The sequence below is a fragment of the Rousettus aegyptiacus genome, unplaced genomic scaffold (genome assembly GCF_014176215.1).
Source record: "Rousettus aegyptiacus isolate mRouAeg1 unplaced genomic scaffold, mRouAeg1.p scaffold_m13_p_1, whole genome shotgun sequence".
Lineage (NCBI taxonomy): Eukaryota > Metazoa > Chordata > Mammalia > Chiroptera > Pteropodidae > Rousettus > Rousettus aegyptiacus.
The window spans coordinates 43,369,339-43,395,754 of record NW_023416284.1 but is presented as its reverse complement, the minus strand read 5'-3'; the positions used below and the strand labels follow the sequence as shown (position 1 = coordinate 43,395,754).

The 26,416-nt window shown below is 39.0% G+C and overlaps 1 protein-coding gene across 1 annotated transcript in view; it reads right to left on the bottom strand.

Annotated features, from left to right (window-relative positions):
- The window catches only part of ROR1 (receptor tyrosine kinase like orphan receptor 1), a 367,166-nt gene that overhangs the window by 6,601 nt on the left and 334,149 nt on the right, over nt 1-26,416 (bottom strand). Inside the window, exons 7-8 of the mRNA XM_016140401.2 lie at nt 25,320-25,565; nt 12,432-12,643 (exon numbers count right to left, since the gene is read on the bottom strand). Of these exons, the coding sequence (XP_015995887.2) occupies nt 12,432-12,643; nt 25,320-25,565 (458 nt within the window). The remainder of the gene's footprint in view (nt 1-12,431; nt 12,644-25,319; nt 25,566-26,416) is intronic.

The window sequence follows — 26,416 nt, the reverse complement described above, 5'->3', positions numbered from 1 at the left end:
TGTATGCTGCTTTTGTGTGAAAGAGGAGAAGAATAAAAATATATTCATATTTCTTTACATTCATAAAGAAACTCTGAAAGGATGCTCAGGAAACAGCAGTGGCTACTGGGAGGGTACAACGGGGATAACTAGGAGGAGGAGACAGAGGTAGATTTTTCAATTTATGCTTTTTAAAAATTTTGAACCAGGCCAATATATTGCCAATTCAGAAAGGTAACTAATTTAAAAATATAAAATCAAAAATCTAAGAATTAATCTACCATATGATCCAGCAATCCTTCTACTGAGTATTTACTCCAAAGACTTGAAAACCCGTATCCGAAAAGATATTTGCACACCGATGTTCATAACATATTATTCACAGTGACCAGGATATGGAAGCAACTGAAGTATCCTATGATAGATGACAGGATAAAGAAGATGTGGTACATATAGACAATGGAATATTACTCAGTCATAAGAAGAGATGAAATACTGCCATTTGCGACAACACGGATGGACCTTGAGATAATCGAGCTAAGCGAAATAAGCCAGACAGAAAAAGTTGAAAACCACGTGATATCATGTATATGTGGGATATAAACCTAAAAGCAACAAACAGAACAAACACGCAGAGTCTCATGGACATGGACAATAGACAAGTGGTTACCAGAGAGTAGCGGGGGAAGAGTGAGAAAGGAGGAGAGAAGAGGGGGATAGATAAAGTATAAGGGGTTAAATATGTGGAGACAGAAAGAAATCTAACTATGAGAGGGGAACATACAATGCAATATATATATGCCTTACTATTGAATTGTACACCTGAAACTTACTGGATTTCATTAACTATCGCCACCTAAATAAATAAATAAATAAATAAATAAATAAATAAATAAATAAATGATAAAATCATAAAACCAATCTTTCCGTCTCATTGAATCTGGAAATTTCTTCTGCAATCTCAGATCTACTATTTTCCGTTTTGTTTGTAAGATCTGAATGCCTGTGAGTGTTACAAAGTTCCTTTGGGTGAACAGCATGTGAACGATGAGAAAAGTAACCTTTTTTTTCCGTAGTGCTCAGATGATTTTGCTTTAGTGGCAAGAGTAAGCCAATGTGATTTTTTCCTGCATGACAATAAGATTGAGATTTCCATCAAAACTTTTCCTAATGATGTAAATGAATCCAGTTTATGTGAAGGCCCCTTGAATGGCATGGAAGGTATTACTTACTTTTTCATCTAAACAGGATCCCCTGGCTTTTGTCACCAGAAAAGGGCAACGGACTGAGTAATAAACTTCTTCTGAGGGAAAATGAGAACTAGGAACTAAACCCAAGGAATATTAGACCAACATAATGAGGCATTAGGACACTCTGCTTCCTTTCTCCCACCCCTGCTGGAACTGACCCATAGGTAGTGTTGTGTAATTCAAACCATGTGACTTTGGACTCATACTAATCTGAATTCGCATCTTGGACCTGTTGCTTTCTATTAATAGTTAATATTTATATAGCACATACTTCGTGTCAGACACTGTTTTAAGCACTTAACAAGTATTAACTCATTTAATACAACAACTCTGTGGGGTAGGTCCTATATAATAGCTGACTGACCTTCAGCGAGTTTCTTAACTTTTCTATCCTCTATTTCCATATTTATGAAATAATATAATATCTAGCTTCCATAGTTACAGTAGGGATTAGATGCGACAATGAATGAAAACAATTTCTACCTACTATGTGCTCTTTAAATCTATCTTATTTTCCTTATTAGAGAAGTAATGTAGAAAGTGGAGTTAAATGCAAATGATTTAGATCCATTTATTACTTTAAGTAGTTCTAGATAATCTTCTATTGTTTTTAAAAAGATATTTACATTTCCTCCTGCTAGTCTTTCTCTGTTCTCCTGTAGTTAATTAAAAAAAAAAAAACTTTAAAAAATGAGAGAGACTTTGTTTTGGAGGCTGAGAATTTGAGTGGTCTCTGGGAGATATGGTTGGAGGTGAAGAGATAAGAACCCATGTGAAAGAGCGGATGGTAGTAGATGAGAAAAGGAAGCAAGCAGGCCAAACTTCTAGGGGCTGGAAGAGAATAGGGGGTGGACAGGACCTTGGCACCAGCCTGACACAAGGTCCCTGGGGCTTCACGGCTAAGAAGGCTGGCTGCATTCCTCTATACTAAGGTAAGCAGATTTGTTCTCTTGTATTCGCCTTTGCAAAAAGAACCACTCTTGCCATTTTATGGATGGAGAAAGAAGCTTAAAAAGGTATGAGGAATTTGCAGGAGAGCCAAGAGCTGATCTTGCGTGTGCCCGAGGCTTTCTGCTTTGGGCTACGCCATTCTGTTTGAAACCAGAGAAGCCGGCTGGTTGGTAATCTCAGTTTGACACAATGTCTCTGAAGGCTCAGCCTGGGGCCTGACACCTTGCAGGGCTGCGAGGTCAGCCTTCGGTGTGTGGTCACTTGGTGGAATTATAAATGATCTTTCTCCCTGTTCAGATACACGGAAGAGTATATTTTGACCCCAACTGCATCACGTTGTATCTCCCAAATACCTGGTAGGCCATATCACATAGAGTCCCAATTCTTCTCCAGCCTGCAGAAGGAAGAAGGAATAGTTGACCGGACCCAGTCATAACCAAATTTGGGGATTTGCTTTGGAAAGAAGCCTGAAAAGCAACTAAAATGGCAGATTTCACAAAATCCTTCAAACACCTGTGCAGCAGCCGGCATAGAAGTACCCAGAAAAAACTGCTCGGAGCTTGGTTTCAGGGGAACAATTTACACAGTGATTTGCATTTTTAAAATACTCAAGTTACTTCGTACAAATGAGTCTTAACTATAGACTCATTTTCAAATTTTACATAAATCCTGAACTAGTTAAAAAATCATAAAAACCTTTAAAGAAGCAGTCAGTAGACTGTATGGTGACGGCAGGAAATTAGCTGTATTGTTGAGGAACAGATGGTTTACATTATACAAACCCTTTAGGCTAAACTTGTTTAGGTCTGGCATATTGTAAATTATATTTTAGTAATGAAAGTGAAATGACCTCTGCTTGACCTCAAGTGGGGTTTGTCTGTTTGAACCAATGTAGTGGAAAACTATGAAAGAAAATGAAGTCATAAAGTTTTGGCAGTTCAATTTTGGCTCATTTCAAGTTAAGGGGTTATAAATCTGTTAAGTTTTTGTTTGACAAGTATTTGTCATACAGGGATGTACAAAATGTAAAGAAGTGTAAAATACACATGAGGCACGGTGCCAAAGTAAACCCAGTACAAAGGAAAACTGGAACGAATAGGGTCCTGGGCTCCTATCTCTTTATCACCCCCTCCATTAGTTGAATGACAAGATGGGCTCGGTTTATTATATGCTGTGAGGCAATTAAGTACCTTAAAACTGAAACAGGCTTTCAGTTTTAAATGTTAACGTTCTTACTTCTCAAAGTAAACACACATCTGCCTCAGTGAGGCTTTAAAAATTATGTAATTTGCAGTGGGGGAGAAAAATCAAAGTTGATGTAGAAGTTGATATATTATCCTAAAATTGATTGTGCTTTTTCCTTTAGAAATGCTGAAGAGCAACTAACTATTGGGAGATATGAGTCATTCGGATGTGAGTCAGATGTATGTAGACAGTATGTAGTACTGTCTAAACCACTGCTAGTGAGGCCAGGCTGATGTTGGTGGCTTCTTTCACTTAAGTGATGAGTACTAAGTGGGGACATGTGACCCTTTTAGATATGTTACCTTTAGACAGGAAGGCAATGAACCATGGGTAGAGTTTTTAAAAATTCTCATTATGTAGGCAGCAGGTAGATAAGGAGGACAGACTCAGTGATTTTATCTCTTTCCACCTTTGCGAAGTTACACTTTAGGTGATCGTACTTTGAAATGACATCTCTGGGTGAAACCACTTACTACTAACTTTCTATTCCCTGCTTACTTTACATAAGTAATTACCATAGGAAATGAGGGTGAAGATTTTTGGCCACCAATGTATGTATGAAGCATGGATCCCCTCTGTGACTTCTGCCCTCTAACTGGAACAGGGTATGAATTCTCTACTTTTGAGTCCAACTTGACGTAGATACATAGATAAAAAGCAGAACTACATTAGGTGGAGGGAACCAGAGCCCAACGCAATTCTCTGGAACAGGAAGGTGGCTCCAACAGCAGGTGCTGAAAAAGAGCTTAAGTTCATATTCACACCACTGACCCAGACCTCTCCTGGAGTCCCTGAAGCCCCTGTGCTGGTTGCTTTCCCATGCCTGAATGATTCAAGAGAGCGGCTCTTGTACAAATCTCTTTTGCTATATATTTGCCAACTCTAGCTGGACACAAGCATCAGTAGGAGAAGAGCAGGTTCCACACAGTGGCATTTGTCCTCAGCCACGTCAGAGGAATAATGAAGCAGATCTTGACCCTACTGAAATCAGAAGGGTAGTCTGGGTAATAGGAGGAAGCATGGTTTTCCCTGAGATTGATATTCCTTGGGACCTTATTCGCTCTCTGAATCTCAAGTACTGACCAGCATAGTTTACATCAGAGCAGGTACTGAAATACCCTATGGGGCCTGTTAAAATACAAAGTGCTAGAAGCTTCCAGAGCTTCTGAAACTGTAGGTCTGAGAGCCTGCATTTTTAAAAAGTTCCCAGGTGATGAGGAGGATCCTAGAATGGAGGCTTCACTTTGAGGACAACTAGAATATACAAATATGGCTTTCTGGATCAGACAATTGCTTAGGGATCTGGGTCCCTGCCCTTTACATGATGAATGACCACACTGTGCCTGAAAAACCTGGTTGAGCAATTCTGACTTATACAACACAGAGAAATTAACACTGCTTCAGAAGATGGTTTGGAAATGTCGGCTAGAGAAAAATATAAGGTCCACTGACTGCCATTTATTGAGTTTATAGTCTGCATGGCTACTCTCTTAGCAAGGTTCAAGGTTTTGAAATATAAATTACTCTATGTCTTTAGTTCATTCTCTTTTCATATGCAGCCAGCTGTGTGGGATATGTTTTAATAGCTGGATATATTTTAATACCATATAAACTATATACCAAAGAGTATATATACAGCATAGTATATGAGGAGCCATGCAAGAACCTTGAAAAGAGAGGACACAGTTCCTATTCTAGGTGATTGTCATCTGAGCTTAATAATAGATAGCGTGTATTGAATACTTGCCATGTGTCAAACACTGAGATCATAAAAATGGCTAAGATTTTTTTGGGAGTGTTTATGTGTTAGGCTATGAGTACTTGATACATATTGACTCCTTTCATCCTCACAATAACCCTATTAAATTGGTGTCTATTACTAGTATCCCCGTTTTACAGATGGAGAACCTGAGGATCAGAGCAGTTAAGTGATTCCACAGTTAGCGGGTTGTAAATTCAGATTCCAGGTCTCTTCTGAGTGACTATACTATACTCTCTTGTCTTCTAAGTGTTTAATGCATGAATTCTTTTAATCCTCATCAAAATCCTGTGAGAGCCTCATGCTATGATTTCTCTATTTTATGGATCAAGAAATCAATCCATTCAATGCACGCGAACTACTTTAGCTTGCCTAAAAAGCACAACTATTAAGTAGTGATGCCAAGATTCAAATCCAAAGCAAGCTCTCTGAATTTCTGACTTCAAAGCTGAAGTATTTTTCTGGAAAGAAGTGGCAGTTTTCATTCAGTCCTCAAAGGGCTCCACAATTTTAAAAGCGTGAGGCCCATTGGTGGAATGTCAAGGTGTAATTGCTCTCTAGTCCCTGAGATCCAGACCTCACTCTGGTTGATCCTCGGTTGCCCCCATTAGTTGACTGGGATAAATAAATAAAATCTTCAACAGCAGCCTTTGCCTGAGCTGGGCAAAGGTGCCCTAGAGAGCACAGCACACAAAATAGAGAGTTTTTAGTATCTGGACTTGGCTGTTGACAGGAATCTGCTTGACTCCAAAGCCTATTTCCCTTTCTCGTGCATTTTACTGGTTCTTAGGTAAACAGTGTTAGAATGGTGAAACAACGGACTCCACTCGTAAATGGAAATTATTACATTTTAAAAGCTTAAAGGCCACAACCATTTTGTTTTAGGAGGTTGTGGACATTTTCAAAGACTGTAGCCAAACTAAGTGCCTTTTGGCTCATGCAAGCAAATCCTAGGGGGAGTTTCAACCAACAGTTCGCCCCATTTGCCCAGAGTTCAGCGGCACTTCTCTGGAAGTGATTTAACATCAGAAACACTTCTTTCCTCTGTAACGTAAATTTCTGATAGTTGGTATGAATGTTTGGTGGTGACCGGGGTTGATTCTGTGGTGGAGTTACTTTATAATGTCAGTGGGAGAGGCTCTACTTTGCCTGGAAATAGGCAGAACAGATGCCAGTAATTTTAATGTCAGCTTGAGCCACCATGCGCTGGTCACGCGGGCCTGTGTATTTCAGTCAGCCTGGAAATTACGGCAGGGGAGTGAAATGAAGAAGCACTTGTGCTCCGGACCTGGGCGGACCCGCGTTTGAGTTCTGGTTCTGCCATTTCCTAGGTGTGTGACTTTGGGGAAACTCTTAATTTCAAGTCTCGCTTTTATCACCCCCCAAATCAGGCTCAAATTAGTACCTGCTTCATAGGGTTATTATAAAGATTCCATTGAGATAATACATGAGAAGTACTTTAGCTTATTCATAATACCCATTTATAATATATCTATTTATAATACTCATTCTCCCTAAAAGTAAGGTTTCTACAGATATAGGTTTAAGCTGAGGCTTTGTACTGGACAGCCTCCCACACCTTACTATCAACTATCTCCACCCTGATAGATTTTGTCCAGGGTATGAACAGGATGTGAGGCAGTGAATTTATGCCAATTGGATGGCCACGAGGAGTACCAGAGCTGTCCAGAAAGCTACCTTTATCATCTTTGCTGTGATTCCCTTGCCTCTGTCCTCACCCCAGTTGAGGCTATGGGCTGCCAGATACTACAGATTGCCCTTCAACCTACATTATCCTGTGCACAGCACTTGGTAGTTGATTAAAAGGTTTGCAGTTACTCATATCATCACAAATATAATGATAATATTTGTTATAACAAAAATAACAATAACTTCTAGCTATTGAGTACCTGCGAGGTACCAGATATACTATCCTGAACTGCTAAAAATATCAGATTGGTGGTTGCCAGAGGCAGGGGATGGGGTGGGGAGTGGGTAAAATGGGCGATGGGAGTCAAAAACTATAAACTTCCACTTATAAAGTAAAGAAGTCTAGGGGATGTAATGTACAGCGTGGTGACTGTAATTAGTAATAATGTATTATATATTTGAAAGTTGCTAAGAGAATAAATGTTAAAAGTTGTCATCACAAGAAAATAAAATTCTATAATATAATAACTGTGGGTGGTGATGGATGCTAACTAGACTTACCGTGGTGGTCATGTCACAATACAAACAAATATTGAAACATTATGTTGTACATCTCAAACTAATATCATATTGTATGTCGATTATACTTTAATCAAAAGCTTTAAAACTATCTCTTTTAAGTACTATTTTCATCCTTGTTTTATAGGTGAGAAAACAGAAATTCAGAGAGCTTGCTTAAGACCTCACAGCCAGTTAACAATGAAGCTGGTATTTGTGACATATCCCTCTGCATTGCTCTTTGAAGGATATCATACTACCTCTCAGAAAGAGACTAAGAAGAAATATGGCTGGAAAGGCAAGTTTGGCCCAGAGAGTGTGGACTCTTGGGCGCTGGGAAAAAGGATTTTATAATTTGAGATTGGTCCTCCCAGATTAGGGAATCATTATATCAAGTGGGAGCTAAAGTGATGCCAGAGGATGAAATCAGCATGAGAAAGAGGGAAAGAGGACTGGCAAACATTAGAGAATGCTCCCATTTAGGGAATTAAAGGAAGAAGAGCTAGGGAAAGCAAAGGGAGGAGATAGGAGGACAGCCAAGAGAAAAAGTATTTCAAGATGGTGGGTAAGAATATCAAATGCTCCAGAGAAACTGGAAAAGATCACTGGATTCAATTACATCACTGGTGATTCCGGGGAGGTCCACGTCAATAGAATGATGAGCTCAGAAGCCTGGGGAGACAATGGCTTTAAGTAATGAGTGGAAAAGTTATTAAGGACATTTTAGTACCAGGTGTGGTGACACTAGGTAAGTACAGGGGTTTCAAAAGTGTAGGCTTTTTAGATGGAAGCATATTGCTGGCAAAAGGGACAGGCCCAGAGAATATAATCAAGTGGACATACATTTAGAAGTGACTTTGGCTGGAAAGGAAAAGGAGAGATGAATTGCCTGGAAGTTAAGAAACAGAGAAGATGGCAAGAGATCAGGGTAAGATGAGAAATATAATACAGCCACCAGTTTTAGAAAGGTGGGCAAATCCTGCTTTTCCTCAAATATTCCTTTTATCAGCCAGGAGCTGCGGGGGTTTGACCCACAGGCCTATGCAGGCTTCGGCTGTCGCCGTCCCCACCTCTGCCCTGCCTCCTGCTCTTCCTTGCCCTTCATTCTCAAGCTCCTCCACTCCTTAACCTCTCTGCTTGCCTAAATCCCATGTAGGGGAGCCACACATGGAGGACAGAAAAGGGCCCACCCCGTGCTTGAAGAAGCCCTGTCCCCGTTCTAATTTTTGGAGGAATGTGTGGCACAGTTTTTCTCCCTTACACCATTCAAGACTGCTCTGTTTTTCAGACATGTGACAGTTGGAAGGTTGTAGGGAGAGAAAAGAATCAGGGAGAAGGGATGTTACAGTTTGGTTTTCATGTTTCTCCAAGAAGAAGGTTCATTTTCCAGAGCACTTTTAAAAAGCACCCATTCGGATTGCAAAATTTGTAATGCAATAGGAAAACCTTATATGGTTCACGCATCACTGAAGTACTCATCAGAGGATTTTAAAGATGGATAAAATAGATTAGTTGATCCAACGGAATAAGCTGAAATCTCTTGCTGAACAAAATAAAAGGACAATAAACAGTGCTTTACATGACCACAGCCTGCTTCTTTCTCTGAACAACCGAAATGATTGAGACCCAGAAAGGCTAATGGGCTTCTCCAGCTGAAGTTAGGGGAGGCACCTCTGCTTCCTGACTGTTCGAGGCTGAGTGAAGATGAGTCTCTGGTCCCCTGCCTTTCTTCTCCTACAGATCAGAAGGAAATGAGAGCCTCATCAAAAGTCTTAACTTCCAACTGCACGGTCCACCTCACTGGGGACTCACGTGAGTCCTGTTAGCCAGTCTGTTTGCAGTGGCCTGGTGTCACTTCTGAAGGGTCTAGATTTCTAATCTCTCAGAGGAGTCTCTTCCTAAGCCAAACACTCAGGGGGTGTTTAGTAGCTCAGCAAGTGGAGAGAGATGGAAACAGATAGTTTAAACCCTGAGGGGCACATTCATTTGGATAAATAGAATCCTGGAATCTGTGACTTTTGAATTGGCCAAGAAGAAATAAGAAGAAGGCCAGGGCAGACCAGCTTCCATCCTTCACTCCTTCATTCTCATCCCAGCCAACAAATATCCTTTTGATTTCACTCCTATAGGGTGTTTATTTTCAGGATTTTTTTTCTCCTTCATTCCTATGTGTGTCCCTTTCTTTTAGATTTTATAGGTACATGTAATATTTATGTGTCAGTGCCCTTTCAGAGCAGTTTTAGAGATTGACTGTTTATATTTAGAAATTTTCTTTAAGGTCTACAAAGTCCTTTGTGCTTTTTCCAGGAAAGGCACTCAGTAAGAACCAAAACAAACAACTGAATAACTCAAATGCAGAGCCAAATCTCTTAGGAGAGTAAGAAAAAAAAAATTTGCATTTGTTTTTGTTGTTTCCTTTCTCCCCTCAACCCAGTCAAATCTGCTCGAGCCATTCCTGCTTCCAGTCTGGTTCAGAATTGCTTGTGGGCTGATTAAGGCTAAATTCTAAGCCCTGTGTTGGAAAAAAATCATGACAGTGGGAGAGATGTTGCAAAGCACACTTCAGAAATGATGAAAACAATGTTTATTTCATCAAGCCTTTGGGAAAATTTATCCCAGTATACTTTACATGTGTCTCTATGTCCATGGAGGATGGCAGACTATTTTTGCTCTAGCCAAATTTCACATGTCCCTGGCAGGACCAAGGGACACTGTCACTGAGGTTCGCAACTGTTTTCTAGGACTCTGAAGAGTTTGTCACAATCCAGGTGATGCCTGTGGTTAGTGTTCAGCCCAAACAGACCAAATAGAAGCATATTTAGTTGTTTACCTGGCCTCTGACTCCCCCTTCCTAGTGTGATTTGTTCTATGAAAAAGTTATCATGGGGTCAGGCAAGTGCAGGGGCTTTATCTAGAGTTAAAAAGTCCTGTATTCACAGTTTATCTCTTCTAATCACTAGCTCTTTGACCTTGGGTAAGTTACTTAATCAGTTTGAGGCTTAGTTGCTTTGGTTGTACAGGAGTCAAAATAATACCTACCTTAGACAAGAGGTGTGAAGATGAAGTGAAGTAATAAATGTAAAGGCTCCTGGTATAGTTCTTGACAATTTGTGTCAACTGATATATATTATTAGCTTTCTCTATTTAAACATGCCACAAAACCTTGTGAGATCTTTATTTGAAAGACTGCGTCAATCTAAAACATCGTGTCTGTTGGTAGTCATGTGTTGTAAAACAGACCTCCACTGGAAATGATATTGAGTTGAAGATTGAGGCAGAACCACAAAATCAATAATTTTCCCAAATGGAAATGACTCTTCTGGTTCCTGACACAACAATGAGGAGCCCACCTCTCCAGGACAGTGGCTGCTGAACAGTGACTGCTGTAACCAAGCTGATCTGGGTCTCTCTTCTACCCAGAGTTCTGCTGTGTCTAAGGCTTCTTAACCTTTAATAACAAAAATGACAGAGAAAGATTCTCATAGAACAAAGACTATTTCACTCAGAGTTTAAAGTCATGGAATATGTAAAAGGTCAATTAAGCATTACTTCATGAACATGCGATAATATTAACTCCTCTATTTTTCCCTACTACCTTTGTAAGGATTAAGTATAATGTTATGTAACATGTATGATGTGTGTAAGTCAGCTAGCTGGCAGCAAGGGTGTCATAAGGGTTAAATCTCTACCTCCACCTGTCCTCAAAGCCACTTAGTAAACTCTAGTTTCCAGAGAATTTTTATGGTAAAAATTCACACCTAAGAGAATAGTGGTTTTGCTTGGGACAGAATACTTAAAATGAATTTTTAGCATTTAAGAAAACCAAAAACTTTATCAACAAATATGACTTTATAATTAATACATTTCAAATTAAAAAAAAAATTCAACTGCAAAGCAAAATAAAAGCAAATGGGGGTTATGTGTTAGTCCCAATTATACGACTCTATTTATTGGATGAAAGAATTAGTTAATGTGAATGTGAAAATGTTTTTTTTTTCCCCTAAAATTTTGTTAAAAGTGCTACATCTTCTCTTTAGGAAGGTCCAAAGTATAACATGGTCACTAACCCACAGAGAAGATAAATATTTATCGAATGAATAAATGAATGTTCCTTTGGAGTTGGAATAAGAAGAAAAGACAGGCTTTTGGATTCAGACTTCTAAATTATTTAAACGAAATCTCTTTGCCGAGAGGCGCTGGTTTTCCAGAGAGAAAGCCTCTGTTGCATTTCAGGATGGGATGCATGTGTTCCATTGTAACATAAGGGCCAGTGACCCTGGGTTCCTTGCCAGGACCTCGAGCAACTCAAATGTTGAAAGATGTGGAGGAAAAACTAAAAGGAAGTGGGGTGATTTAGCACAGACAGGAGAAGGCTAAGGTGGGCTATTATAAAACAGCATTTAAAGATTTTGGGAAGGACAATGGTAAAAATTCACACCTAAGAGAACAGTGGTTTTGCTCATTTCTCTTAAAGTATATCTAAACCAAAGAAAAAGGGATGTAGATTAAGCATAAAAAAGGATTTTTTTGGTAGTAAAAAACACATAAAATAAAATTTGCCATTTTTAAGTATAAAGTACATTAGTGATAAGTACATGCATATTATTATACAGTAAAAAGGGTTTTTTTTTTTTTTTTGATAGTGAGTAATGTTAGGTCTGTCTCTGTCTCTCTCTTTCTGTTTATCTCTTTCAATTTGATTGGAAGAATATGAAATTTCCTTCTTGGAAATTTTGAAAAGTAGCTCACATTCTGTCTGAGTCTGGAGGGGATGGTAGACATGATTGCCTCAGGGTTCCTTCTAGGCCAGACTCTGTGGTAAGGCAGTGATGTGGCTGACCCAACACTGAAGTGACACGTGAATGAAAGTATGCTCGAGCTCTCTTGGACAAAGTGAGAGACACATGGTTCTCTGAAAACATACTTCACTGCTTATGAAACTGGTTCTGTATCATTTCATTTCTAAGCTGAGGAGGGTAATAAGTTCGCTTTAACCTAAAGCCTAGAGAATAAGTGTGGCTCTGCATCGCTAATTTTACCTTGGGTTTATATGCATTCAGCATTGACATCTCTACATTTTGGCCTCTGACGTGTTTCGGTTGCCTCTGGACAGGCGGCGACGATGACTTCTGGTTATTGCGGCAAACGCAAATGAAGAAAAAGAGTAAAGCGATGGCCAGAGGAATAGCAACACTCGGCACCAGTATGTATAGGATTTCCATCTTATTCTTCTCCTTGGAATCCTTCGAATCTGGGTGCAGAAATAAAAAAAAAAAAAAGAACAAAAGTTATACTAGTTTAAATAACGTGTATAATATTACATTGTGTAGTATTAAATGATCTCTTCTTTTTTTATACACACCAATCCACTGTGAGGAAAAAAAGAGAACTATTGCTTATTACAATGTGTTTCTATCAAACCTTCAACATAATTTGTTGAAGTTTAAAAGTCTAAAGTTCAAATGTTTAAAAATTGCAGAGGGAGATTATGAAGGCTTCGCCTGTGTGGGGGTCCCCCTCTGACGTTGCCTCTTCAGCGGCAGACCTACATTTCTCTAACACCTTAAAAGTTAAACGCCACGTGAATGAACTGTATACATCCAAGAGCAGTAATGTACCACAGGGCTCTTCTTCCGTTGGCCGCCAGCCCAGATCAACCACCACAACACGGTGTTCCAGAAATCATGCCTTTGTCTTGGCTTGTTTGGATGTATAGCACAAGCCCTGGATATTCCAGGATCAGCATCGCTAAAGAATCCTGGCTCCAGTGTCCACAAACCCACTGGCCTGAGAATACGGGGACTTAATGTCAGGGCCAGCTCAGTCTCTGCTGTCCTGTGTAACCCTGAACAAATCATTCACATCTCTGGGCCTCTCTTTTTCTCATCCACAAACGTCAGGTATCTATTTTGAATGGTGTCTATAATTCCCTCCAGGACAGCATCACCATATAACTTGATACTTTTTTGAAACCCAAGAATTCTTCTTAAATGGTTTCATATGAACCTAATAGTTATGAGTGCTAACACTTTGAAGTATATTTTTTGAAATCTTATACATCCACTGTACATAACATTGCTGGGAAAAGAATATAATACATATAGAAGGATATGAGACATACTTTGTATTGGTTTGAGTCTGAACTTTGAAACTAAATACTTTGGGTATATATTATCATTAATAAATTATTTGATTGGTAAAATGAACAAGAATTATGGGACAGTACTTAGAGGGGTTACATAATACATGCCCTGACCACCAATAACCTCATCAGCTACCTTGCTTTAAGAAAATCCAAAATTTGAAATTACAGATTGACAAAAAATTCAGAGATGGCTATTTACTTACCATAAGAATTAACCATGCATCTCTTTGCTCATCCTCCCACTTGTTCTATAAGTCACTGAACAAAAGCTACTACAGCCAAGCACTTGGTACTAGGAATGTAAAATTAAATATGGTACTAGGTACTTGGAATGTAAAATTAAATATGGCAAGTCCTTTACCCTTAAGGAACTCATGGTCTGGTAAGGAAAACAGAGAAATGATAACTACAATATATCATTGGAAATGCTATAGGGGAAGTATGAATAGAGTGGTGAAGAGATCCAAAGTGTCCCTTTGAATAGTGAGCTTCCCTAGTACATGTAAATGGGAATACACTACAGTTTTTAGTTGCATACACCTTCCCTGGGAACCTATTTTTCAGTGAGATAGCACAGTAATGAATTATGTTGTCTTCTCCCCACATAACCAGACTCAACACAAGAAGTTGGGAACGGTACCTACACTTGGGTATTGGGACTGCACTCTGTGGGTTAACCCTCAGAGGGACCTGAGTACAATAAACGTCACTGCCTTACCACAGAGTCTGGCCTAGAAGGAACCCTTAGGCAATCATGTCTACCATCCCTTCCAGATTTATTGAGTACAATAAAAATAAGTTTTAATATTTATTATCTTCTACTGGCACAAAATCTTCTTAGCTATTAATAATATAGGCCAGGCACTGTTCTAAGCATTTTTCATGAACTCATTCATTTTATACCCATAACCAACTCCATGAAGTAGTTGCCATCCCTATTTCCACTTTTATAGGTAAGGAAGTGGAAGGACAGAGTGGTTAAGTAACTTGCCCAGGACATGTGGCTTCTAGTTCAAAAGCTGGGACTCCTGCCCTGCCGGTCTTGCTTCACACCTCCTGCTCTAGCTACTACACTGCACTGCCAGTAATTTGAGAATGGCTGTTGTTTTGCACCTCCTTTCTCATGGTACTATTTCTCTTGTTTCATGGAAGTAGGAAGGATAAGGGAGGTATAAAATGTGGGAAATAACATTAAAGCTTTGCCAGATATGCTGCTTTCAAATTTCCTACTTTATATAAGGTGGCAGGTGAACATATAACCCAGATTTCTCTGGGAGGCCATTTGAGTCATTCTAGTCATTAAGAACTGGGTCTCAGGTTCTTTGTTAACAACACGTCTGTGGGTGGGTAGATACCAGTAAATCACATGGAAGTGCATCTATAATCTATATTTGTTTGTTTGTCTGTCCATCTGCCCATCCATCCGCCCGTCCATCCGTCCGTCCATCCATCCATCCATCCATCCATCCATCCATCCATCCATCCATCCATCCGCTTTAGAGACAATGTAGCAGAATAAAGGAAGTGACGTTTTGGAGTTAGAAACCTCTTAAGACTGCCTTTGTCATTATCTGTGTAATCTTCGGTCGGCACTTCGCCTCTAAGCAAACTCATCTGTAAAGTGGAAATAGTAATACCTATTTCATAGGATTGCTGTAAACAATTAATGAAGTAACATGGAAAGTATCTATTCTAATACTTATTACAACTCAGTCACTCAAAGTTTACCCCTTACTCTTAGAGAAGGAATGGATTTAGGAATAAAAGTTTTGGGCTGGGAATTCTAAATAACCTTAAGCAAGAACAACCTCTCTGACTTCCATTTTCCTCATTTTCCCAAGGGGAATAATAATACCTGCTTAATCAATCTTATTTGGTTCTCATGAGCGATAATATTCATGAAAGAGCCTTGCAAAATTGAAAACTGCCACACAGTTATTGGATGCTATGATTATTATTAATATTATAAAAAAACTTTCAAATTTCTCAGTACCAAAGACCGGGAAATCCCTCTTGTTATTCTTGGACTTCCAGTGAAATCTTTATGAGGGTAACAATTACAAAAGGAATGAAGCTATTTTAGTATTAATGTTTAACGCTAGTCATTTTTCTGGCCCAGATTTTTAGCAACAAGAGAAAATAGGGCTCTCACCTGTCTAGCAAACAAAGGAGCCTATTCTGTACTCATTGCATATCAGATTATTCACGGAATGCCTTTGATTGTAAACAGAGGTCTGGGACAAATCCCTTTGTAGGTCTGCAGGAGAACAAATTTCAAGAAGCTAAATCCTTTAAACATAGTTAAACTTGGCTCTTTCTGATTACACCGAGGATATGCAAATGAGCACGATGTCTTCTTGCCAAGTGAAATAATCAAGCAGAACAATTCGTGGTCATGTTAGAAGTGACAGAAAGCAAATTCAGGCCTATCATAAGTCCACAGATACAACTGGCTTACTTTCCCACACAGCTCTCTGCATCTGACTGGAAGGGGAGTCCGTGTCTGACTCAAAAAACTTTATATAAAAACATTTCTGAGAACAACTAATGTTAATCATGGAAAATTAACATTTGTCTAACCTCTTTTCAATGTATTGGCATTTTAATTCCTCATTTTAACCTGGTACTTGGCGTTATTTTGATTTTACACATAGAAAAATTGAGGCTGAGAAAGAATAAATAACTTGACAAAGCTCAAGAGCAGTAGAGTCTAGGTTGAAATGCAAGCCTGTCTGCCTTCAATACTTCTGTGCTTTTAAAATTATATTACTAATAAATATTAACATACTATATGAAATTGTTTTTCATCATTCTTCTGAAGAGTCCAAGGTTCCCTCTCAATGAAGGCTAATATCTAATGGAGATCAAACTATTAGAATCACATTAGAACAATGGACATTGTTTTTCTTATGCACTTTAAAGAGTAATGGACACGTCCAATGCGTTGCAAATAGAATTGGCTGAAAATTAGAATGGTGAAGATTTTTAATACTTTGGAATAACTGTTTAAAAGTTAAATGTACATATTAGTTACACCAAGTTAAATGTTTGGGATTTTTGAAACCAATAATTTAGTCTGAATCGCATGATTCATTTCCTTTTAAAAATCAACAATTTGGTATCACAGTTCACATCTGACATTCCTTTTTTATTTTTACAATGATATTCCATACTTTGATTATTAATTAAATATAATAAAGAAAAGACTTTCTTTTTTTTTCCTTCTCCCGTCTTTGATTCCCCTTCCCCCCATTTCTACCCCTGACTTATGGATGTTGCCATTTTTCCTTAAGAACTGGATCTCTGAAGGCAGGGCATCTCCTCCCACATGCTTGCAGTGTACACCGGGGGCATGGTGCACCAGGAGCCTGGTCTGTGAACCCAGGACCTTCTGCATGTAAAGCAGACGTGCTAACCACTACACTTTGGAGCCACCCCCAGGAAAAGAGTCTCTTATCCTGGGCTTAAAGCAAGGTACATATGATTTCTTGTTCAAGAGGTCCTTTTATAAAGTGAAAAAGTATCTGGGATATTACTTTGAGTTAAAAAAAGAAAATTCTCAGATCTGAAATATGGCAAAGGTAGGAAGGAATCTTACAGAACCTTAGAATTCAAAGGAAATTAAACAAGTTAAATTATGATCTTATCTAAAAAATTTTTAAAAACCATAGAAAATGAACAGGAATTGCCACCATTTATTATTTGGAAACTACAAAATAAGTGAGTCTGTAGTCGATAAGGGCCTGCAACAGTGATATTCAAGCATAAGCCTGGAAGCCAAAGGAGAAATGGTGGTAATTAGGCCTTGGGTGGGGCATGCCGGGCCCAGCCATTCACTCTCTCGACATGTTTCAAACCTGAAAATGGCCCAAATGTAGGGAAGATATCTAACTAACTATAGAAATAAAATTGTAGATGATCATACACAACAGGCTAAATAATGACCCAAAACCAATGGTTGAAATTTTACAAATACATGCTATATCTTGCAATTAGATTAAAGACCTTGCCTAGAAAAATCCGTGACTAAGCAAATCTACTGAATTAACTTTTGATGTAACAACCTCACCCCCATAAAAATACTAAAAAGTTTTAGTAAAGACTTGAATGCTCAGTTGCACCCAGAGACAGCATGATAACATTGCTCCAAAATTTTTTCATGTATGGCACTTAGAGCAACAAAATACCCTTCACTGACAATACCGGGTCATGATCAAGAACATCATGGTTCTCTTCGATCTGTTCTGATTAAAAGACAACGCAAAGTGTCTTCTCCTCTAAGAGTTATGTTTTTAAGAAGGCCTTTGAAAAAATAAGAAACATCCAGAGGAGGAGGATGAATAAGGAAAAGTTAGAAGAGCTACATACTCTAGATCAAATAGAAAATCAAATGAAAGATGGGATAGATATCTTCAAATTTGGGTGAAAAAAGACACCAGATTTACAAAGTAGATTCAGTACATAGACTTGTTCCTTATTAGGTGTTTTTCCTTTCTTTCTTTTTTTTTATTAGTGGACATTTTTAAAAATTGGGAGATTTCACATACAAGTTTTGGTTTCTGGCTTACAAAAGCCGATTTTGAGCAGGGGGAGCCATCCCATAACCGTTTTTGGGTAGAGATACGTCCCTGTCTCTCGAAGTCTCTGGCAACGTTCAAGCAGAGGCTAGATAATTTTTATGGTTCCTCTCGAGTTTCTCTAATTTTGTAAACTGAGTTGACATACCTTATTTAGGCCCCGGAGAACTTTTAATTCTCTTACGAAGCAACTGATATAAAGCTGAGTGCCCTCAGCCTACCAGGTCCAGCCTCAGTTCTTGTCTACCCAGCACTGGCTATACAGAGGCTGAGCTCTGTGCGTGTAACCATATTAATGGGCATCCTTATCCTCTGGCTTCCAGTTAGGTTCAGCCAATGCTAGTCATTGGCAAGATAAGAAGAAATGCCCAGAGCAAGGAGAGAGTATGGTGATGTGTTTTCTCCCCTGGTTCCCTCCTTACTGAGTTGCCTGTATCCCTCTACCAAAGGGCACAGCATGCACTGGACAGCCCTCTCTTCGGCCTCACCCACACTCTTCGAGGTAGGATAACCAATCAATCATTGCCTTGATTCTCCAGGCTCCGGATGGTAATGTCTCCTACTCCTGCTAGCCCCAGGTCCTGCACCTTATTGGTTTCCCCTAATTCTGCCACCACCATTATAAACAGTCTCTTTATAAAATTCTCCTTAGTCTGTTCGTTCGTGCCTTTTACTTCCTGCTAGAAACTTGACTGATACAAAGCCAATAATAACAATCGCTGTGGTGTTACACCAGAATTCTGTCACCAAAGGGTTAAAATGACTAGAAGTACTTTCTATTTGCATACTGGTTGGCTCAAAGCGCTGAGAGCTTCCAAAAACTTATTGCTAGAGTAGCTGACATACTAGGTAAAGACTCAACATATACTGGGTACGATTAAAAAAAATCTTTGAGAGAAAACTATTTTATGGTTCAAAATTTTTATGTAACATGACTTAGTTATATGTTTTGGGTAACTATTGTTCTTTACTTTGCTGAAAATGTATAAAGACTAAAGACCGAAGTACATGTTGAAAATCTCTAGTATAAAAATAACTCTTCCAGAAAGCTTCAAACTACACAAAGCGATGCTCTATCCTTCCTCCTTTGCCCCTCCCCACCATCCAATTCACTGTAACGTTCAATTTTGGTTTGAAGAAATGGCTGAAAGACAAATTGCCTTACAACAGGTCTTCTATGAAATATGGGAGAAGGCTGCTGACAGAGTGAGTTAAAAACTGCAGTGTTCACAATCTGGAAAACATCTGCCTTGCCCCGAACTGTAAACCACGGCGTTGTAGAAAATGGTTTGTGACAAAGCAGAACCCAGGGTGGGTGCTTGGGAGGTTACAGGACAAGTCAGGGCTATTCAGGCACAGAGCTGGGCAACACGCCCTTTGGCAAACTGCTGCAAGACAAGAACTTAAAAGGAAATACAAAAGCAACAGGCCAGGTATAAAAACTCCAAATGGAGCCAAAAGGCTGACTACTTTTCTTATCAATGGGTACTCTTCAGTGAAGCTGGTTTAGGAATTAAAACAACACTGCTGCTTGGAAGTTCTGGTTGTTTGGTAGAGGGAGAAACCTTCACTTAGAGGTGAATCACACATGCTGGGTTGGCTACCTGAAGAACTGGAGCTAGAATAAAATATGGCCTTAGGAATTGATCTAGAATAAAATAAAGGGCCAAAGTTTGAAAATAAGAACACCAATACAGTCAAGGTTCTGCCTCCCCACACAATTCAAGAAAGAAACAAATAAGGGATCTCGATTAGTGGGGCAGAAAACATAAACCATGTGGTAGAACAGAGCAAACTAAAATCACCAAATCACTGCAAAGGGAGCTCTCAGAGAAGCAGACGTTTTCCACAGTTCTGCCCCCAGAGATACATGGAAAAGCAATGATAAGGGCTATGGTGAAACAGGGAACCTGGGAGGTGTGCCTATGTGCCAGTGAGAAAGAACACAGGCAAATGTTTCTTTTTCGACTTAGTTTCCATCCAACCCAGAGTATTTGGCTTGGAAGGTGGCCATAGAGGTGGAAGTGTAGTGAATGGAGGTTTGCAGGGAAGATAGCCAACTCTGAGGACTGGGGACTTGGGGTTGCCGGGAAGGGAGGAAAGCGGGGACCTAACGGGAACAGGGCAAACACTGCAAGGTGTGGGTGGAGCTGCTGGGGGAGCTTGTCCATATCAGGACTTAGACTAAGTCAAACACCCTGGGGTCTTTCAGAGTAGATTTTTTTTTTTTCTTTTGTGGCTGGGGGCTCCGTACCTGTACCTGAGGAACTGCAAATAAGATTATCAGTGGACATCGTCCCAAAGACTTAAAGAGTTCATAATCAAAGGGGGAAGAGGAAAATGGTAAAGGAAAGTTTATTTCTCTGAATAATCTAGATTTTTTTTTTTTTTTAAGTATTCGTAGCATGGTGAACAGAGAGCTAGACCTGGAGTCCTGTGGACCTGGTTTGACCCTTGGCTGTAGTAAAACCAATATCATCTCAGCATCTCCATCAGTAAAATGCGGATGATACTTTTGTCCTCTGGTAATTATGAGGATTAATTAATACAATATATTTTATTGAGCATAAACTAAGTCATAGGCCAGATGCTGGTATAAAGAACTTAGCACAGTATTCAACGAGCAGCAGTTATCATTAAAATGCAAAGCACGTAACAGAGCACATAAATGTTGGGAACCATGCAGCAGTGCTTAATGTGATTCGTATATTTTTTTCATCCGATTCTTCCACTAGATTGTAAGCCACATAAGGGCATGGTCTGATCTAGTTTATTCACAAAGTCTGAAGCATAGTAGACAGAAGCTCCACACATACTGGTTTCAGTGAGTGAGTGACTGAACATATAATTAACTATTCTAATTGTTAGATGCCCGGGATAGGAAAGAAAACACAGGGAGGCTGAGAGGTCAGATCTTACCCAAACTCTCCTCTGTCCTTTCACTTTCCCAAGCACTGCCCAGGCACGTGCACGCAGTCCTAGTAGGGCCAATTCCCAGAATTCTCAGCAGACATATTTGGTTGTGTTTAATTTTATGTTCTGTCTTAGAGTGAAAGTTCACAGATAAAATGATCTGTAGCAGAGTGTTTTCAATTGCCTTTATTCTAGAAAGTACAACAAATGCTCACATTCTGCATTTAATTAGGCCTATGCTTCTTTTAGCCTTACTAAGTTGAAACAAAAACAAAAGTTATCAGTAGGAAAATGAGAAACCCCATGGAGAGTCTGAAATTTCCTTAACTTTGACTTAACTAAAGAATGCAGAAACATTCCCATGAGATTCCATCTTATTTGGGAGGGAGGTGGAAAAGGACTCATTTCAAATTTGCCCCACAAGCTTACAACTCATTGTAAGATAAAAAGTTATTCTCTATCTATTCTCTATCTATCTATCTATCTATCTATCTATCTATCTATCTATCTATCTATCATCTATCTATCTATCATCTATCATGTATCTTTCTATCAATCTATCTACCTACATATATACACAAATACATACGCACTCACATACATACATAAATTAGAGAGTTTAAAAGACCAGTTACAGGTTTGAGCTCCGGATCCACTTCTTATTAATCATGTGGCCTTGAACAAGTTACTTAACCCCTACAAGTCTCAGGTTTCTTTTCTTGGGTAGAATTAAACCCAACTCGTAGGGATATAGAGCTATTATTATATATGAGCTAATGCGTAACTCTTAGCATAGTCTTTGGCTCATTGTAAGCACTCAATAAATGGTAACTGCTGTTTAAAAATTATTGTTATTCTATAGTCTAAGTTGTATAATACATGCAATATATACAATATAGTATATTCTATAGTATAAATTATATAATTCTTATCCAGCCCTAGGGTTCCTCAACCCTGGCACTATTGACATTTTGGGCTGGAAAATTCTTTGTGTGGGATGTTCAGTGCATTCTGGAATGTTTATCAGCATTCCTGGCCTCCACCCAATGGATGCCAACCCCACCCAGCTGTGATGATCAAAGTATCTCCAGACATTGCTAAATGTTCCCTGGAAGGCAAAACTTCTATTTGAGAATCACTGGTAGGGAAGAAAGAGCAGTGAGTGGCCCTAGAGATAGGAGAGAGACTGGTTTCTATGAACTAATAATTTGTGATCTTGGGTAAGTCCTACCATTCCCTTGGGCCTTGATTTTCTCACATGGTAAAATATGACAGGCAATTCCTGCTTTATCTTCCATGATTTTTGTAAGGATAAAATGAGAAAGAAAATCAAATGCTCTGAAGAAGTGTTACAAAATAGGACTCCATTATGATCATTTTGGTAGAGGGTGGCTATCGAGGGGCAATTATGAGAAGGCTTGCCTTGGAACAACGGCTGATGCCGACATGCTGTCCTTTTTAATTCTCACACTGAGGAGCCACTGGCTTCTCAGCAGCTTCTTACTGATCACATGTCACAGATTCTCTATTCCTTTAATGGATGTATTTGTGGCTTGGCCTGAAGAATACAAGAGGAACTGTTTTCTTTTAAAATGAAATGAAAATGTTCTTTTTTTTTTAAAAAAAATATATTTCTGTAAGTGGTGAAAACTGCTTTGTCATCTCTAGATTTAACTTTCATCTAAATTTATCTCTCATATGACTAGAATTAACCAGTCCTCAGAATCAACTGTGCCCTCTGCAGATTAACATTCAGAAAGGAATAGTCCAAGGGTTTCCAACATCGCTACACTGATTAATACTATAATAATACACTGAGTAATACTACGATGAATTTCTCCATTAGCAAGGGAACATTTTTTAATGTCATAATATATTATGGAAATCAGTATGCTGGAATCCAGAGGTTGAACTTATTGTCTTTATCTATTTCTAAAAAAAATGCTTAAATGGGAAATAGCAGAGTATCTGAAAGAAAGAACATGAGCTTTGAGTTTGGTCAGAACTTATCTAGATAGGTAAGGGTTCAAGGTCTAATCTCATCAGTTGTGCAATTTAGAGAAGTCCTTCAGCAATGCTGAACTTCGGTGGAATATGTTAATATCACCTACCCCACAGTGTGGCTATGAGTTTTAATCAGAGATGAATACATAAAGTACAGAGCATGATGCAGACACGTGGTAGGTGTTTTGTAGAGCATGATGCAGACACGTGGGAGGTGTTTTGTAGATGCAGGTGATCTTTCTCTCTGTCTATAATCTGAAAGACTGTTTGAGAGTTTCTTTCATCCCTCAGAGCATGTGTTTGGTCTGATTGCTTCAGGAAGGCGATGGAAATGAAAACCAATACTTTTAAGGTATAGTTTAGAATCTTGACTTAAACTAACTCTAATAAAGTTTGAATAAGATAATCAACAAATCTTCTAGTTTATGAGCAAATTACCTCCCTATTTGACATAGGCATTAGTTGAAAATTAAGGGTCAGAAGTCACCTAAAGGACAATGGCATTCACCCAGAGTGTTTCTTCCTTAAAATAATTCACTTGATCTCCTTAAGGACACACATCAGTGTTCTGAGACAGCATAATAGAGTAGCAAGAATGTGAGCTTGGAGTTGGGTAGACCTGACATTTACTAGCTGGTTGACCCTGAGGCTCTCTAAGCCTCAGCTTCTTCATTAGCAACATAGGGTTAGTAACAACTGTCACAGTGTGAGGGTAAGGATAAATAAGGCCTATGAAAATTTTAAGCACCATGCCTGGCACATGGAAAGTGCTCAATAAGTTGCTTTCACCCTTGGCTCTCTTATAGATCTTCATACCTTACTTGGTTTAGGAGAAGGGATGGGGCAACTAAGTAAATAGTTATAAGCCTAATTTTATTTTTATTCCTTTCTTATTAATGCTGAATATAGCATGTAGGAAAAGTCATAAATTATTAAGTACAAATCATTTAAAAAATATAGGATAATTTTCTCTGAAGTTTCAGTGGTGGCTCTGGAAGAGTTAAATTTGTTCTTTATGCAGCATATGAAGGCATTTTAAAGCTCAGCAAGACAAAAGGAGTCTGGTCACCCCTTTCTCCAACTTGGCATCTTTAACCATTCATAAAACCATTTGTAGAAAAAGACAACATTACCATATACATGTAACACATAAGAATGAAATTGTAGAATAATAGTTTCCCAAATTTTCATCACTAAGCGTTCTTTTTAATATTTTTATTACTTTTTCTTATGGACCTCTTTAGTATGTTTTAGCTTCCTCTTTGTTCCATAACATTTATGCTAACTTCTATTGCATCATACGTGTTGCATTCTGAGTGTAATATGAATCATATTTTATCACTCTTTCAACCCCCCTACTCCATGGCAGGCTCTCAAACAATATTTAGTAAGCTGAGAGCAAGCATTCCTCTATAATACACAGGCTATTCACTAATAACAATAGATTCCCTTCTATATGCTGATTACATATTATAATAGCCAATATTTACTAAACATCTACTATCTTCCAGACATCATAGGATTTTTTTCAGTTAACTACTCATTTATTCTTATTTTAGGTGTATATCATTATTATCTCCATTTTACTGTTGTGGCTTTCCTAGCAGTGACATCCTGACTCTCCCACTATGCCTGGGAAACCCAGTTGACATTATCTGTGAGAACTAGGATCAGGAAGATAAATCACTTCCAAAAGAGTACCAAACCCCAGGTTTCATTCTCTTTTTCCTACACTCCAAACCTGTTCTAGAAAAAGAAACAAATTAATTCAGGAATTGCATTTTTTTCTATACTTCTGCAGTAAAAGGATGAGACAAAAAGACCGTTTATCCACAGATTGCCCTGGATAACTGAGTAATGGTTATAACTTTCTCCTATCTTGTGGGTGTTCTCAGGGACACAGGGAAAACCGTTCTCTTTCTGCTTTCAATACAGCTGCTGTGCTACAAAGATGCGCTTGGACATGAACCACTGAGTAATGTCTTTTTTTGTTTTTTTGTTTTTTTCACAAATGATTGTGATAAGACGTTTCTTTCACCTGTGCCTCTGGAGAAATGGTGCCTGTTATATCCACTAACACAATAGCTGCAGGAATAAAAGCAGTTTACTCCTTATGAGTGTGCTTTGGTACCCTAAAAAGCGTTTTATGGAGAAATAGCAAGGTTTATCTATCCTAAAAACATAGTTTGAGATCAAACGAATACGATCAGTCTCCTAAGGGAAAGGGGATGGAATGGGGCTCTCCTAAAGGTGAATGAACACAATAAAGGCAAAGATTTGCTATTTACCACATGCTGGGATGTCACACAGGTCAGATTTAAAGTTTTCATCCAAAGTGAAGCACCAGGGAGCTTCCTTCTGATTCCCTGGGTTGCGACAGTAGGAATGTCCTCCATTCAGCTCTGGGAAACGGAGGGCGGTGAAGGTGTGTGTATGGGGGTACTGGGAATTCCACGGCTGGCACTGGCGCCCTGATTTGGTCACACTGACAGTCCCCCGGTAGTCCACACCTGTGCTGTTATAGCATTTGTGATCTGAAAAACACAAAAGAAAAGCCTAAACTGTGAGAAAGAAACAGAGGAGATGCCAGAGCTCCAGCCAGCAAGTTCTGGATGGAGGATGTGAAATTAAGCCCATGGCCAAGGCTCCCCTGCTGGTCAGGGGCCATGTGGGCAGTCTCCATGCTTGCTGGGCTGGGACACAGGGCCTGCCTTGCAGTTACATTCCTGGGAGGATTTAAAGCTTATGCTTCAGGAATAAAACTGGTACTCCGCAAGTATTTTTAATATTGAACATAGAAAAAATCAGAACTGGGGCATTGGAGTAATTTCCTTGTGAATGGTTCAGAGAAGGTTCAAGCTAAACTGTTCTTTCCATTTCTGCTTGATGGCCTTAGATATGAATCATGCGATAAAGAATCTAATTTGCAGAGAAATGTTTATGAGGGGCAGTGCACTACGGGTTTCTAACAGGAGTTAAGGCCATCTTTGTGCTAATGGACTGGACACCCTTGAGAAGCAGGGCCTATTAAGGACTCCTTCTGGGCAACCATGGGGCTGTCACTTGATAGCACTGCAAAAGTCTAATTGAGCTGACATAAATTGAAATTTGGATGGGTAATGACAAGATGATAGCAATAATAGTAATAATGCTGACACTGCCATTACTATGTGCTAAGCACAGTTCTAAGCACTTTAGTTGCATTAAGTTATTTAATTAATAAAATCATATTAACTACCAAAAGGAAGCTAAAAGATTACCACTGAATTTATTTACAGATGAATGGGAAATGCTCAAAGGAATAGTCTTTTGGTGTTAACAGGATAGAGAATGGAGGCAAGCCCATACATGTATGTGTGTGTGTATATATATTTGTCTTTTAAAT